At 45.2% G+C, this 15,354-nt stretch overlaps 2 protein-coding genes across 12 annotated transcripts in view; one reads left to right on the forward strand and one right to left on the reverse strand.

Moving 5' to 3' along the window:
* Positions 1 to 10,963, forward strand: part of INPP5A (inositol polyphosphate-5-phosphatase A) — a 209,278-nt gene extending 198,315 nt beyond the window's left edge. For 5 of the 11 annotated variants that reach the window (XM_031597285.2, XM_090145712.1, XM_090145709.1 and 2 more), the window contains 3 exons: positions 3,466 to 3,577; positions 7,871 to 7,939; positions 9,383 to 10,963. In XM_031597285.2, the coding sequence (XP_031453145.1) occupies positions 3,466 to 3,577; positions 7,871 to 7,939; positions 9,383 to 9,598 (397 nt within the window). In that variant the 3' untranslated portion in view covers positions 9,599 to 10,963. Of the gene's footprint in view, positions 1 to 3,465; positions 3,578 to 4,514; positions 7,850 to 7,870; positions 7,940 to 9,199; positions 9,288 to 9,382 lie in introns of those variants that run through there. The other 6 variants (XM_090145708.1, XM_090145706.1, XM_031597287.2 and 3 more) reach the window with 4 other exon arrangements.
* Positions 10,964 to 12,838: 1,875 nt separating this feature from the next.
* On the reverse strand, positions 12,839 to 15,343 carry NKX6-2 (NK6 homeobox 2). Its single transcript, XM_031597289.2, has 3 exons — positions 14,588 to 15,343; positions 14,173 to 14,345; positions 12,839 to 13,659 (listed from the first exon to the last, which is right to left on the reverse strand). The coding sequence occupies exons 1-3, from the start codon at positions 15,000 to 15,002 to the stop codon at positions 13,411 to 13,413; spliced, it is 837 nt and encodes a 278-aa protein (XP_031453149.1). The 5' UTR covers positions 15,003 to 15,343; the 3' UTR covers positions 12,839 to 13,410.
* Between the last annotated feature and the right edge of the window lie 11 nt (positions 15,344 to 15,354).

A 15,354-nucleotide genomic window follows, 5' to 3' on the forward strand; every position in this document is an offset into this window, starting at 1 on the left:
TTGTATCTAATTATCATTTGTGCTTCAGTGATACCCAGGAGGCCTTTTTCTGTTATGCCATCATTTTTACATGAACAATTGCTATTACTGAAATCACTGTTGTTGTTGTTTTTTTGTTTGTTTGTTTGTTTGTTTTTAATATAGCACAAGATAGATAATGATTGAGGCAGAAGGCTAGAGAAAGGGAAAAAAAAAAAAAAAAAAAAAAGGAATTTCTTCATACAGCCATGGGGCCAAATGAGTTGGTTCTTCCTTTTCTCCACCACAGCCAGAACTTTAATGGTCAAGACTGATAACATTCAATCCTGGCAAGATGCTCTCAATTTTTGGTTATTTGATGTAGAGTCCTTAAAATTATTTCTATCAAATCTATGTTATTCTTTATACAATTCATAGATCAGAAAATCTGCTTAATTATTAAATGAGTTTTTAACCAAGAATTGTGACCTCCTTACCAGCCTGGAATGGTTGTGTTAAAAGGAGCTGAAGATATCAAAGAAAGCAAAGCTATAAGAATGTACTTGGTAGTAGACAATCCTACGCTGAATATCTTTTGGAAGTTGTGTATTAAAAGATTAGTTCTTGCATAAATTTACTTGTAACTATTTACGCTTTATTTTAAAGCAGCAGGTAAGAAAATGGGGCTGAAAAACAGGACGAGAGGAGATGAATTGTGAAGGCACCCTAGAGAAAACAAAAAGTTAATAATCAAACGGAACTGTATTAGCATAGTCAGCCCATTGAAGTCATTAGAAATGTTTTCCAGCTTTTTGAGTGCCATCCTGAATCGGTATTTACTGGGCAGTTGCTGTATTAGATGAAGCAGTGTGAGTGCTGTGACTTATATCCTGCTTTTTCTGAAACGCATTCATCTTTGTTAGTTATCCATTGTTGAGTTGTTCAGTCTGCAGCCTTCGTGGTTGTGGGCTCAAGCCTGCCAACCTGAGAAGACTTGTTTTTGCAGGAGGTGCCAGGAGCATACCCAAGGGCTGCATTCTTGTCACAGATGTGTACAAGACAGAAAATCAGTGCTGTTGTGTGTGGCAGCTTTGAGGTTTTGGGTAGTTCGGTTTCTTTTGTATCTTTGTATTTTGCAATATCTTTCTATTAGGGCAGCACAGAATCATTAGCTGAGTTCCCTGAGATGCTTGTGCATCTGTCTGTCTCCTCCTTTGATTGCTTTTATTGACTGGTTTTAAATCACATCAGCTAGGGAGAAAGCTAAAATGATGTAAGATGGCACAGTATCCATAGAAAAGAATACCCTTATAAGTGTTCCAACCAAGTGAAAAGCTTCAGAGCTCCCAAGAAAAAGACTGAATTCAGGAAGCAGTCAGGAAGCACTTGCAGTGTTCTAATCCCACTGTTCATTTAACCATGGAATGGGATGACAGAGGCATGTACTGGAATGTATGTTACTTGAAAAGTTGTATTCTGGAATACTGTACGTTCAGTGATGTGTTTCATTAATATTTATTCAATGGCAGTCTTATTCCAGAAACTTCCGATGGAGTGTTTAATTGCAAAAAAAAAAAAAAAGCTATCTAAGTACATATAATGAACTAGGCTGCCCTGTCCACAAAACCTGCCAAGCTGTGAGAACAATCGCTCCTGGCAATTTCAAGAATCACATTTAGGTCACTTTTTGAGCCAATCTACAAAAAGAATCTGCTTATTCCAAAGCATACGTGACCCACCTAGAGCACGAAGGGGGAGAGCAAGGAATTTTCCTCACTTCTTAGGGGTGAATTTAGATAACTTTTTTTTTTGTTATGGCTATGTCAGCATTTCGCAGGAGTAAGACTGGCACAAGACAAAGATAAGGCAGTGTGGAGAGAGAAGCCTTTGTCACTGGAGTTTGTCAAGATAGAATACTGTCACACTTCTAGCCTGAGGGACAGATGCTGGCTTATAAAAAGATCTTGCCTCATTTTAGCATATGAAATTATTACCTACAGATGATTTTGTCTGGATAGCTTTTGCAGCATTTATCTTCATTTCTGCCCTAGCCATTTGAATGCTGATGGGTCAGATATATTTGTAAATGTCCATAGCTCCTTGAGTGGGTGATCAGCACTAGAGACCTTGAAAAATTAGCAGAAGTTTTCACCCTGTGAAAATATTCAGATGAATAAAGCAAATTGATAAGCACCGTTTTGCAGAATTTAGGCTCTTGAATGAAGCACTCTAACATAGCAGTAACAGATCGTTCCAAGGACGGAGCATCCTATTTTAAAAGCTGTTTAAAAGTTAGTGCTGTAAAAGGAAGGATTGTGTGAAACGTGATTGATTCTTAAGCCTTCTATCATAAAAAGTAGCTTCAGTTGTATAAGATTCTTGAGTAACTAAAAAAGGGTTACCAGAAAAAGTGAACCCTTAAATTGCAGACAAAGAGCTTCTGCTACCAACAGTATTACATCATCAAAATATTTTACAGACACTCAGAAATAAGCTGTACTTCTGTATGTCAGTGAAGCAGCAAATTGAATTCTCATAATACGTTTTGAAAATGAGTCTTGTTAGGTTTGATGAGGTGGAAAAGGTACTGAGATCACTGGTTTGTTCCAGTACATTCAGTACGCTTTTCTTGGATGTTTGCCATGGCTAATCTTTTTAATGGCAGTGTAGCTTGTAAACTTATTTGGTAGAAAGCAAAATGTCTCAGTTTCAGAGCATCACTGCAAGTAGGGTGGTAAATAAGTTTCCCTTCAAGCATGCAAGCCCTCTGGTTACATCCCAGAAATTTTATTTCAACACGTGTCTTGAAAACCTCAGTATTTCCATTATGAATTCAACCACAAGCAGGATAAAATACGGATATCTTTATTTTAAATACACGCACACATATATCTGTAGGTAATATGCTCCAGCTTAATATTTTTGTTTAAATACATTTATTTGGAATTCAGCTAATTCGGGTCCAATATGCAAGAAATTGAGCCTTTCACAGCCCCTTTGGACTTCACCCAAGCCCCTTTGGCTACGTACCCATGCCATTCTGGAAATGGTCTGGGAAAACAGTGGTCCTTACAACATAACCACTGAGCATCAAATTCAAAGGTCTATCGTATTAAAGTAGTGAGAACGCTTGGATACGATCCACTCACAAAGAAAGCTTTGGACTCAGCCTCCTGACAGTTGAACCAGAGGCTGCCTGTACCATTGCTTTCAGTGATTTCAGCCTAGGCTCTCCCCAGCGTGTACTCTGGAGATAAACAGAGTTAATTTTCAGGGTGTTCTTTAGGTCAAAATAAACACTTCTTTGCGTTTTAAAGCTAAGACAGAACCTGCTGGAGCCCCCATCATACATTCATGGTGAACCAATGACATAACTTCTTTGTATGAGATGTTCAAAGGAGCTGCTTTTTGCCAATTAATTTTCATAATTAGTGTTGTTGTTTGAGCCTGAGGTTTCAGGACGTTTGCAGGAAGCCGCTGACTGTTGTGATGGCAATGTGTTTGCAGTTACCCGTACAGCGAGGACTCCAGCCAGGGAAAGCAGTACATGAATACACGATGTCCAGCCTGGTGTGACAGGATCCTGATGTCCCACTCAGCCAAGGAGCTCATTCTGAAAGTAAGTATGGATCTGCAGCCTTACTGCTTCCCCCATGTTGCGTTTTCCTTCAACAAGGTTAGGTATGGCTGATACCTTTCTGCTTGGCCCTGAATTTTCAGTTGACCAGAGCAAACCCTTACTAAGCTGGTGGCAGCATATACAGCAATATTAAACTCTAGTGCTTCCCACTGGAGAATCTGGATTGGACAGTTAGCTTGGACAGTTACCAAAGCACAAGCTTTCACAATGCTTCATTTGGTGCCTGAGTTCCAGTGCTGACTGACAATTTGCTCTCCTATAACGCTTCAGAGCTTGTCAGGGCTGCGTTTGTCAGCACCCTACTGTGGCATTTCTGAGCCGCACTGGTGAACCATGCCTGGTTTAAAAAAGAATAGAAATGAATCAATAACCTCCGTCAGTCTCCCTGTCGAGCCCCCTGTCCAGTAACAGGGAATAAGGTAATAGCAGGACTGTCGTAATAAGGACTCAGCACAGAGGCAGACAGAAGCAGCCAGGAGTGGCTCCCACTGAGGAAGAATGTTATTGAAGGAGAGTCTGTGAAGGAACAGTTGGAGCTCCTGAGTTAAAGCGTAGTAGATATAGATTCCCTCTGTTGTTGTTAATGAGAACTGCATTTCTCAAGAATGTGTCAGGCCCTATGTGGGTCAAATCTTCTGTCACTGTCCGCTGAAGGAAGACAGCCTACAGCAGACAGACTCCTACCTCTCAATTACACCAATTAAGTTGGTGTAAATTTAGACATTCTCTTAGAGTTTTAGAAATATTATTTTGCAGCATTTTTAGAATATCCTCTTAAGATTTCAGTGCCTAGAGGTCAGATAAGCTTAGTGATGCTCTATTCAAGGTTAAATGACCTAACTGTAGTTCAGGAGCCTTCCAGTTCTCTTGTTTTGTCTCTTTCCTTTACTTTGCTCTGCTCTCCTGTTTTCCATAGAGGCACTGAACCAGCTGAGCTAGTTACATGTGCCAACATGCGCTGCTTCTGTTTTTTCCTGTGTGCTTGGTCATGGCAAGAACATGAAGATCTGTTCTGTTATGCTGTCAGTTCCTAAAAGACCCCAGACCATCAGGAAATCAGTGCAGGAGGAGATGTCAGCCACGGCTTTCTGCTCTGTGTGAGATCCCTCCTGCTGTGCGAGCAGTGGCCATAACTGCCGTGCAGAAAGGACTGTGCTGTGACTTCTCAGCCCTGCTGCACAGAGGTTGTTTTGCTGACCAGATTGTCTGACTGTCGTGTGCATAACAGTCTTACAAATGCTGAATTGCCCAAAGTCATCTGTCTATCTGTATTTTTCTCTATAACCAGTACAGTTTAACAGGAAGTAATCTTTGCATTTAAATCATTTTTTCTTCCATTTAAAGTAATGAAACCCTCGAAACTTGGTTCCCTGAAGTTTATAACCTTCCTGTTCTCTCTCCCATCAGGGCTATTTACCTCATGATTAGACTGTTTGCTTTGCAGTATATAACTCACTGAAAGGCTGAGAACATTTTTATGTAGCTACTCACATTTCAGTCCAGCATACTTCCTCACACATTAATGTATGTGTCCGCATGATATCTTGAAGTTTCACCTAAAATTTTAGACAATGTGTGTATTACGGAACATAATGAAAAAACATTATAAAGCCTGGAGGAATATAGGCTTTGTAATAAGAACAGTAATGTCAGAATCAATGTCATTTGATCTTCTTCTACGGAACTAGAATAGGCAAAATTGAGGCTCTACCCAAAATATTAAAGATAGCGCCTGGCGCCCCTGGAATTCCTCAAGAACAAAGGATTAAAACCATGGAAAGAGTGGCCAATGGGGCAAGATTTTTTTTTTAAACTATGAATAAGGAGATAGAAGTGTACACAAAGGCTTGAAGAGTGTAAACAGTACAGAGGGAAAGGAATTCTTTCAGATTATCTGGGGGGTATAACTTGGATATAATGGGAGAAAATTAAACAAAAGAAAACAAAGGTAGAGCATTAAAGAAGTTAGTAGCTGTGAGGTCAGTTAGCCAGTTTTTGGTCTCAGTGGAACAGAAATGCAGTCAGCTGGATCATTCAGGGCTTACGTTTTAAAGCTGCACGCTGTTTTTTCACTGCAGTTTTGTACTTTCAAATCAGGAGCGTGCAGTCTGGGGCATTTCCAGAAACGTGTGTGCAAAACTACAAGTATGAAGGAAGCCAGACTGGCATGGGTGTGTAACTCTGTGAGCTGATACCAAGGAAAGAGTTAGCTTATCTGGCTCAAAAATAAACTGTAATTGTGGCTCATAAAATGTATTGAATATATTAAATGGAAAAGAACCAATAGAGGAAAGAGCGAAATGGCAGTACTCATTTCTGTGGTTTTGTGCAGCCATCAGTATTTGCTTTGCCACTGAGAATGTACTTCACTGCAGAACCTTACGCTTTGAAGCTTAGGAAGGAGCTTAAGAAACAAAAAGCAAGTTTTAATTAACTAATTACAGTATAATAAATCCTAAAATTTAAATGTATATCAATTTTTATATATTTTTGGTGTGTTCCAATTAGCTATTGGAAATTCTTACGAGGGTAACTGTTTTGCTGTATTAATTCTTATAGGCAAATAAAGAGTTTGTTTTTCTGCTTTGGCAGATCTGTATTTTATTTGAAACAGAAATTGTAAAGCTGCCTTTTAACCCTATGTAAAGAAAGAACAGTATGCACAAATTGCCACGCTGTACAGTGGGCTCTGCTACACAGTAGGCATTACAGATTGTACAGACATGGGGCTGTGAACAGCTTTCATGCAACATCATCTATCATGCTATGGTCGGTTACCTCACCATCATGTTATTTTATGCCTCCTGAGCCCTAAAACACCAAAGGTTGCCCACTGCTAGGGAGCTGCGTTGACGCCTGATAGCATGAAGTAATGAATGCTCAGCCAAGTGTATATTGTTTCTGCTTGTGCACCGCTGTAATTTGTTTATCTGTCCAAAGATTATGCAGTTGAAAATCCACAATTTTATGCTGCCTTTGTAAATTATCAAGTCGCTTTTGATGAATGTATCCCCACTTCCGATGCTGGTGGCATTATGATCTTGAAATATTGGAAAGGGCTCATGCATACAATGCAGAAGGTTATGTTTTTATATTTTTGGCAGACAACCGTGCTATAAAGTAAATCTGACCTTAAGCTTCCTTACTGCATTCAAGATAATTCAGTTTTAACTTTATAGTCCAAAATGCTGGTGTTTATAGAATGTTACTGCCCAGTCAGACCCGACTGATTACAGATGAGAAAGTCTTGGCTGTTTCATACTAAATAAATTAGTATTGCCAGCTAGTTTAAAGAACATCATCTGTGATTGTATGAGAGACTTCAGAGTGTGCAGATTGCAGACTAAATTAGCTGGTAGAAAATGTTTAGCATAATAAGAAATTACCTTCTATGGCAATGTGTTTGTGTTTATTCCTGAAGTACTGTGCTGGAGAAGCAAAACATTCTGCAAATTATATTGTTTTGCGAATAGCTGAAAGGTGAATGCATTTTATTACCCGTGAAAGTGCAAATGCTAAAGAAGTCAGTGTGTGAGTTTGTAAGGATTCAGCACAGAACAAAATGAAAGCAATTCATAATGCAGATTGGAGGAATGTCATATTTCATTTCCTGCTGATTTTCCCAAAATCACTTAATGCTTTTTTCAAAGGAAGGAATGTATATCATGGAACTGATAGAAGACTGTATTCCTAAAGTGTAAATACTTTGTATCTCTGAACATTTAAAATCAACTGTGTGAGGAAATAAACTCATCCTGTGAGGCAACGTGGATTGCATGGAATTCAAAGAGCAACAGATAGAACTGTATGCAGTTGTGTGCTGTGCTCCTAAAAGGAACTGGGCTGCGTTCCGTAGGCACAAGCGTTGAATGCAAACCTAAGGAAAGATTAAGTGAATCTACCAAATGTTAGTCTCTAACATTTCTTAAGGTCCCAGAAGCAAGGAGTGGGCACTGTGATTTCATGAGTTAATTGATGTGTACAAATAGCTGTAGTCTGTACTGAACATAAAGATGCTTTCTGCACAGGCTTTCTCTGGAAAAGCCGAGAAAAGATGTGTTCCTGTATGAACATCACCTGTTCTGTGACTCTGTCCCCTAATCGTGTGATTCCATAAAGCTTCCTCATTCAGACGCCATTCTGAATTATTTGTAGTACCCCATTCCCATATTTCTGTTTCTATAAACTGGAGGATAGCTGAACTGACGGCTCTTCTTTATTCTTATTGGTGGTTTTGTTGTTGTTTGTTTGTTTGTTTGTTTTTTAAACTAGTCAGAAAATGATGAGAAGATTGTAGTATATGACCACATTGGGCCAAACGTCTGCATGGGGGATCACAAGGTAAATAAACGAAACTTGTTGTTGTTCTGTTTTCTTTTTTTATTAGGGAGGGGAATGTGTGCAGTAGTTTCTTTTAATTTTACATGTAAGTCAGTAATTCCTCAACTTTGTAATTTGAATTGGAAGCTGTGGAATTATTTTAAAGTTGAATTCAGCCAAAATCAGGAAATGAAGCAGATACTTGTATGAAACCAAACAAGGGGGAGGATGGTGTATGCAGGAAAGAAAATATGATACTATACAAAATGAGTAAGGAACCAATGTGTGCACGCTTACAGCTATCCATGTAAAACATAATCTTTTTCTTTGGGTTATCAAAAACGCTTCCGAAACATCATTTAATTTAATGTGGAACCCAGCCAGTTATCCATAAAGTAGCATATTGGCAGATCCATATTTAAGCAACATGCAAGAAAAAGAACACTGAATTCTATAATGAGTAGCAGTTGTTTCAGTGAAGAAAAAGAAAGAGATTTTACAGACAGCTCTGCTGAGGAAATCAGAGGAAAAGCTGAGGCAGAAATGCAGAAAAATGGAGTGTTTGCCCTCCTTGAAGTGCCAGGTCAGGGAGTGGGAGGGGACTTCTGATGGCAGCTGCAGAATTTCGTGATTGAGTACCTTCAGAAAAAGCCAGCTTGGAACTTGCTCAGCTCACAGCTGTGCAACAGTGATGGTATCCTAGAGGTGGTGTTAAAGCTCCTGAATGGTCATGCTGTGATGGGCACTGGCTAAATACATGCGTGTATGCATATGTACGGATAAATCCAAATTGATAACTGTACTTCTGTTTGCTGCCGTGCTCAGTGTTCTTCTGAGACAGAGCACTTTTTTCCTAAGAGCACACTTAGGGAACGTGTGATCCCAATGTAAGATGCAGAGGTTTACTGCTTCTGCGGCACATTAAAAGTTTGGTGTGTCAGTGGCTGACAGGCACTGCAGAAATGATCGTATTTGTTTCTTCTGTCACTGATGCATTGAACATGGATTTTCGTTCAGCGTGGTACACTCAGCTGAGCCGATTCTGTGATAGATGGGAGGTGCATGGGAAGCTCTACCTGCAGGAATCAGTCTGAAATGGTCCCTTGGATTTCAGTGGGAGCAGAGAGCTGCAATAGCTCTCGTGCTTTTTGTCGTTCAGTTAATCCAAGAAATCGTTGCACTGCTTTGTTTCCAGTCGTAGGGTTGTTCTTGTGTGTTTATTACTGTTTGAAAAAGAAAGATTTCCAATGTGTAACTCCTGTTTCTCCTGACTTGCTGCAGCCTGTGTTCCTGTCCTTTCGAATAGCTGCTGGGGCAGGTAAACCTATTGCAAATGTGCACAAGTGTTGTGTCGTGCAGTGATGTGGTGGTAAATATCATTTTTTTTCCTTTACGTTTATATTTTCTACATCATTGCCCCTGTGTTTATTTTTCTTTTTTTAAAAAATGCCAATTCTGCAACAGGAAAAAGATGCCTTCGGAACGAGAAGATTTTCCATGAAACAACACTGTAGCGAGGAGGGGAGGAATGGCAGCATCCAGAAATACATAATCGTAACAGCCGTATCGATACGTCCTGAGTGCCACATTCTTAGACTGCTGATCGTACACTATGCTTCAGCATCTGGACTCTGTTCGAGAAAAGCCTCACATACCTCACTGTCTTGTATGTTCATGTGACATCAAGTAGAAACGTGGAATTATTTTTTATATATATATGTCACGATTCTGTTGCCAAAACTCTAAATAGACAGCAGAGATGTTATGTATTTTAGACTTCACAACCTTCAACTTTTAATGTGTTTGTCAATGATGTGGAAAAGTTATTTCAACATATTATAAACTTTTAAAGGTGTCATGCCTGACATTATATTATCTTTACCACTTTGGGGTTTTGTACATTGGATTGTATAGATGGAGATATCGATGGTTTTAAATGGTATTTTCTTTGTCGACCAAGGCTTATGGTTTGTGTTTTAGTTTTAGTGTTTTGTTTTTCATTTTTATAATTCTTTTCTCAAGTTATTTACTATACTGCCATGTTTCATGGTTTTTGAATCACACAGCAGCTGCTTTCTATACATACATATGTGTGTGTATATATATGTATGTATGTGTATATATACACAGATATATAAATAATTTATAAACCTGACCAAAACTTATGCTAAATATACTTTCGGATATGAATGCTTGAGAGTGCCATATCAGCAGTAGTGTTGGAGCCGTAGCAGGTTTAGTTAGTGTACATCAACAACCAACATTATATGATAAATAATATATAGCAGTGCCATCCTCGATACAGATATATAGCATACTCTATAGTACATATATTAGCAGTTTCACTTTGTTGCTCCTATAATCCCTTCTTTCTATGTACTATTAAGGATTGAATGTGAAGTTCTTAGCTAGGTTTGGGTGTAACTTTCCAGAATTTTGTAAACTGTTTTTGTCTGTCCTTTGTTACTGTTTTATGGTGCCAAGTATTCTGTATTAAAACAACAACAATACGGGAGGAGAAAGCAGTGGTCTGCTTCAGGTAGCAACTCTAGTGGATGCTGACTGTACACATGCAGTGCTAAAGGAAGGAAAAAGGACCGTAACTTGCCCTGCTTGGTAGCTCAGTGCAGCTGTCGGTATCATCCTGTTAGTAACATTTTTCTCCCACCACTAAATACAACATTAAAAGGTGATTAGGGAGTCTGTTGATGAAACACAAATGTATGTTTTATTGATTTAATTTAGAACACTACAGAGTTCATGGACTGCGTGATGGCATTAGATTTATGCTGGATTTTGGTATAAATCACTACCATTGAAATGATTTGGTGTCTGCTTGCAGAATGTTTTCTCAACAGTTCAATCCGTACTGTTCCTACTGAGTACTGCTGCCCAAAGGGTGCCTGCAGCTCTGTATTGTTACTGTGCCATGTTGCATTATAACCACACTGTAATTCTATTTAAGCAAACTCAACTCATGGTAACTTTGAAGGCCTTTAGAAATGAGTACTCTGGTTCTCAAGCAATAAAACTGATCATGGTGAACGTTCGTGTGTCTCTCCCTTCAATGCGGGCATCGCAGGTTGCAGGGAAATGATTGAATTGTCAGATTTCATACTAATGAGTTACCTTTTAATCTCCTGCCAATTAACAGAGTCGTTTTCTGAGTGAAAACCCATATAAGAGAACATACTTTTGGTGTTAATCAAAACATAATGCAAACTGAGAAGAAGGCATTGAGTGCTCTGTATTAGAGTGTTCACAAACGGAGACATACAGCTTTATGAGCTATTGATGAGATGCCAGTCTCCATAGCTCAATAAATATGCCACCGTAAAGTGCTTCGTGATTATCTCTGGGTTTGGGGGGAAAAAAAAGAAAAAAAAAAAAAGAAGACTGCCTTCGAACTCAGACTGAAGCCTTACTGATGGATAAATTCAGCTGAGCTATAAACTGCGAGGCCGTAAATAGTCCCAACCCATCCGCAGCAGTCAGTAACACGGTGACCCAGCACGGTAACCTGTGGAGTTGAAAGAGTCTCAAATTTAGCGAGCATAAATTCATAAAATGCAAATTTAACATTAAAAACAAGCAAACAAACAAATAATAATTTAAAAAAAAAAAAAAAGGCACCGTCTGCGGGGCCGTCGGGACTCCGTCCCGCCGCGCGTCCCACACCGAGCGGAGCTCTTCGGCTGAGCAGCGCTCGGACCGCTCCGCTGCCGCTCCCCGCGCGGAGCCCCGACCGACCCCGGGACGGAGCGCCGCGGTTCCGCGTTCCTCGTTCTGTGGAAGGCGCGCACCGCCGACACAGATCGTCGCGTTCCGTGAGGCGCGTTTCGTGTTAAGGAATAAGGAGCGGTAACGGACGTAACTGTTCCCCGCTTTCGGAGCGGGTGTTTTTGGTCGTGCCGTTCTCCACCGAGAGTCGGGCAGCCGCGGCGTCGGCGCCGTGTCTCGGTGACCAAAACAGAAGCGGAGATTAATTTCTAAATCTGATTGACTCCGTCCGTAGGGCGGCACGGCGCGGTCCCGCAGAACCCGGCGGCAGTGAGGCAGAACGCAGACCCCGCTGCCCTGCGCTGCGGCTGCCGGGCGGGAGACGCTCTGCCCGTCCCTGAGAGAAGCGCTGCGCAGCGAACGGCGCGGGGCGGCTCCGCGGGGCTTCTGCTCCGCATCTCGGGAGCGCCGCACAGCTCTGCGGGAGGCGACCCGCAGCTCGGGCACCGCCTCGGGCCGCCACAGAGCAGCAAAGAGGCAGAAATCGCGTCTCGTTCGTTTAAAAAAGTAGTCGGACCGAAGCGGTCCGACCGCGAAGCTGCCTTGCGCCCGGCCGGCCTCGAATAAGCTCGAGAACAGCGGAGCGCCGGGCGGCTGCGAGGCCTCCGAATTACGTCGGGCTGACGGAGCGGTGGTTCCGAGCCGCGGATGCGGGCGCTGCGGGCCGAAGCTCGCGGTGGAGATGGCGCTGGCGATGGTCCCCGCCGCTCTCGAGGCGGCTTTGCCCTCGGGGGCCGCACTGCGGCCGCCGTCCGGGCTCCCCGCGGTAAAGGCCGCAGCTGCCGCGGCCGTCTGACCGCTTTTCCGTACCGGTGCAGTCTGAGCCTCGACCCCGAGTGTCACGGTGCACTCTTAGACCCACATACCACCCGTACGTTTCCGCTGCGGAGATGGTGCGGCCACTGCACGCGAGAATTCCACGCGGTACCGAACGCCACTGTCGGACTCGACCGACAAACCCGTCCCGCGAAGCGCTGCTGCCCGATCCCCGCCCGCGGAGTGCCGCGCGATCGGAGCGGGCAGAGCCTCCCCGACGGCGGTCTTTCGGCACTACGGCCCCGGAGCGGTGCGGCAGCCCGGCCCCGAGGTCCCCAGCCCCGCGTCCAGCTGCGATTCCCGCAGCACGGAGGTGCGGCCCCTCCGGCCCGGGCTGAGCAAAAAGCAGCACCACGGTGGAAAGCACGCTGAAGGCAAAGCGTGTTAAATAATTTATTGATTTATACGAAGTCTTTCCAACCCGTGTGGAGACGACAGCATTAATCCAATTTAAAATCAAGTGTCCTTTTTTTTTCTCTCGCTTTTTTTTTTTTCTCCCCTCTTTTGATATTATTAAGCATAAAATCCGGAGGCAGAAGAAATCAAACCGCCAAACCCCTGAGCAGAGGGAGGGAGTGAAAGAAAACGCCGTTTTTACACTAGAAATATACATCACAAAATCTGAAGTTCACTATGTACAAAGTGGCCGCGCTGGGGTTTTGTGCTCCATACAAAACGGTGACAAACGCTGATTGTTAGGAGCAGGAATTGGCTGAAAGAGAGAGGAGCAAACCTGAAAGGGACATGAAAGGAAAACCAAGAAGTCGTAAAGATTCCTCTGAAATTTACATCGATGAGAAAGAAAATAATTTCATAACTTATTCTGTAAAAAATATATACATTTCACATACATCTCGGGCTGTACAACACACCACTTCAACATCCAGCCGCACCGCTCACAACGTGTCCGAGCTGGTGCTGCAGGGGCTGACGAGGGCGAGGTTCGTGGATTTGTGCTTTTTCAATAGCCTCGTGATTTTCTCATCATCTGAGTTGGGGTCCAGGGGTTTGTTGTATTCGTCATCGTCCTCATTGTCCGAGCTCTCCTTCAGCTTCTCCGTCTCGGAGTCGTGCTTCTTCTTCGCCGAGGCCATCTCTGCCGCGTGCCGCTTCCGCCACTTGGTCCGTCTGTTCTGGAACCACACCTGGCCCCGAGAGGAGCGCTCAGCTCGGCCGGCCTCGCGCCTCTCCCGCCCCGTCCCGACACCGCGGGGGATTGCGGCCACACGCGGGGGTCACTGGCCCCGGCCCCGCGGAGCGGTCACTGCTACAAACGAAGCAGCACGGCGCCGGCAGCGGCACGGCCACGGGCAGAGCTCGTCCGCGCCTCGGGGCTCCCGACACCGCAGCCGAAACACCGCGCGGCTCCGCACCGAGCAGTGCCAGGCAGCGGCCGCCCAAGCAGCGTACTGCGAGCAGCGCCTACGGGGCCGTTGAGCGATGGATTCATATAGGGAAATTTTTTTAATCGTTTGCAGCATAATGAGCTTTAAGCACGAAGTAAGTTATGTAGAAACTAAACTAAAAAAAAAAAATCTATTCAGTATCCAAATGGTGTGATTTAAATTATCATTGACTTAAGAAAAAAAAAAAAAAAATGCCCCGAGTGGCAGCGGCACGGTTCTGACCGGCAAAAGGGAGCGGACGGCCGGACCTACCTTCACCTGGCTCTCTGTCATCCCCAGCGAATAAGCGAGCCGCGCTCGCTCGGGCCCCGCCAGGTACTTCGTCTGCTCGAAGGTTTTCTCCAGAGCAAAAATCTGCTGCCCCGAGAAAGTCGGGCGCGAGTGCTTCTTCTTCCCGTCCTTGTCCAAAACCATTCCCGTCTGAGCTGGAAACGGAGGGAAAACAGCTCCGTCAGGAGGAGTTCGCGCTCGCCGCGTCCGACGCGGGGTGGGGGGGCTGAGGAGGGGGATCGGGTCTGTCCCGAGGCTCCGCCGCTTTGGAGCGGGGCACGGTGCGGAGCCACCTCCGCGTTCCGCGGGTTCCAGCTGTCCGCGCCACGCCCCGGGGCCCGGGGCGGGGGGGAAGAGGGGAGGCACTGCCAGGCGCGCCCCGCAGCGTCGCACTTACCGGGACAGGTGAGGCGCGGGTCCCGCCACGGAGAGCCCTGCACCACTCCCGGCCAGAAGATAGGCGGCCGCCCCGGCAGCTCCGCCAGCGGCTTCGGGTACCGGGAGACGGCGGCGGGGCCGAAGTACACCCCGGCCGAGGCGGCCAGGCCGTTGATGCGGGGCAGCCCGCCCAGCAGGTTGCCGGCGGCGCCCACGGGCCGCCCCAGGATGTCGCTGATGCCGTGCGGCGTCCCCAGGGGCAGCTGCGTGTTGAGGCCGCCCAGGGCCGGCGCCTTGAAGCCGGAGGGGTTCTGCAGGGCGTAGGGGAATAGAGAGCTCTTCATCTCGGCCATGTTGTGCAGCGCGGCCAGCGGCGTGCTGCCCAGCACGAACGCGCTCTGCCGGTTAGCATCCATCTGCCCCACCGCTAACATTGGCGGTCATCCACGGACGCCGGTCCTGCTCCGAGCGGGGCGAAGCTCGCAGTACGGCCTCGCGCGAGGAGCGCCGGCGCGGTCCTCTCTCCGCTCCTCCGCTCGCGGGTCGCGGGCAGCGGCCGCCGTGTAAAGTTTGCTCGGAGCGAAACAACCTCGGCGCCGCACTGCCCACTCCGTTCTCCGTTCTCGGCACCGAGCTCCGACGGCGCGGCGGGAGGAGAGAAGCGGCACCACCGGAGCGGTGCACGGAGCGGCCACGTCCCGGCTGCCTGCGGCCCTACGCCGCGCGAGGCTCCAGTGGGCGCCGCACAGATCGGCTCCGCGCCTTCGCCCGCGCGTCCGAGGCCGC

This window comes from Phasianus colchicus, chromosome 8 (assembly GCF_987193195.1).
Source record: "Phasianus colchicus chromosome 8, bPhaCol1.hap1.1, whole genome shotgun sequence".
NCBI classification, from domain to species: Eukaryota; Metazoa; Chordata; class Aves; order Galliformes; family Phasianidae; genus Phasianus; species Phasianus colchicus.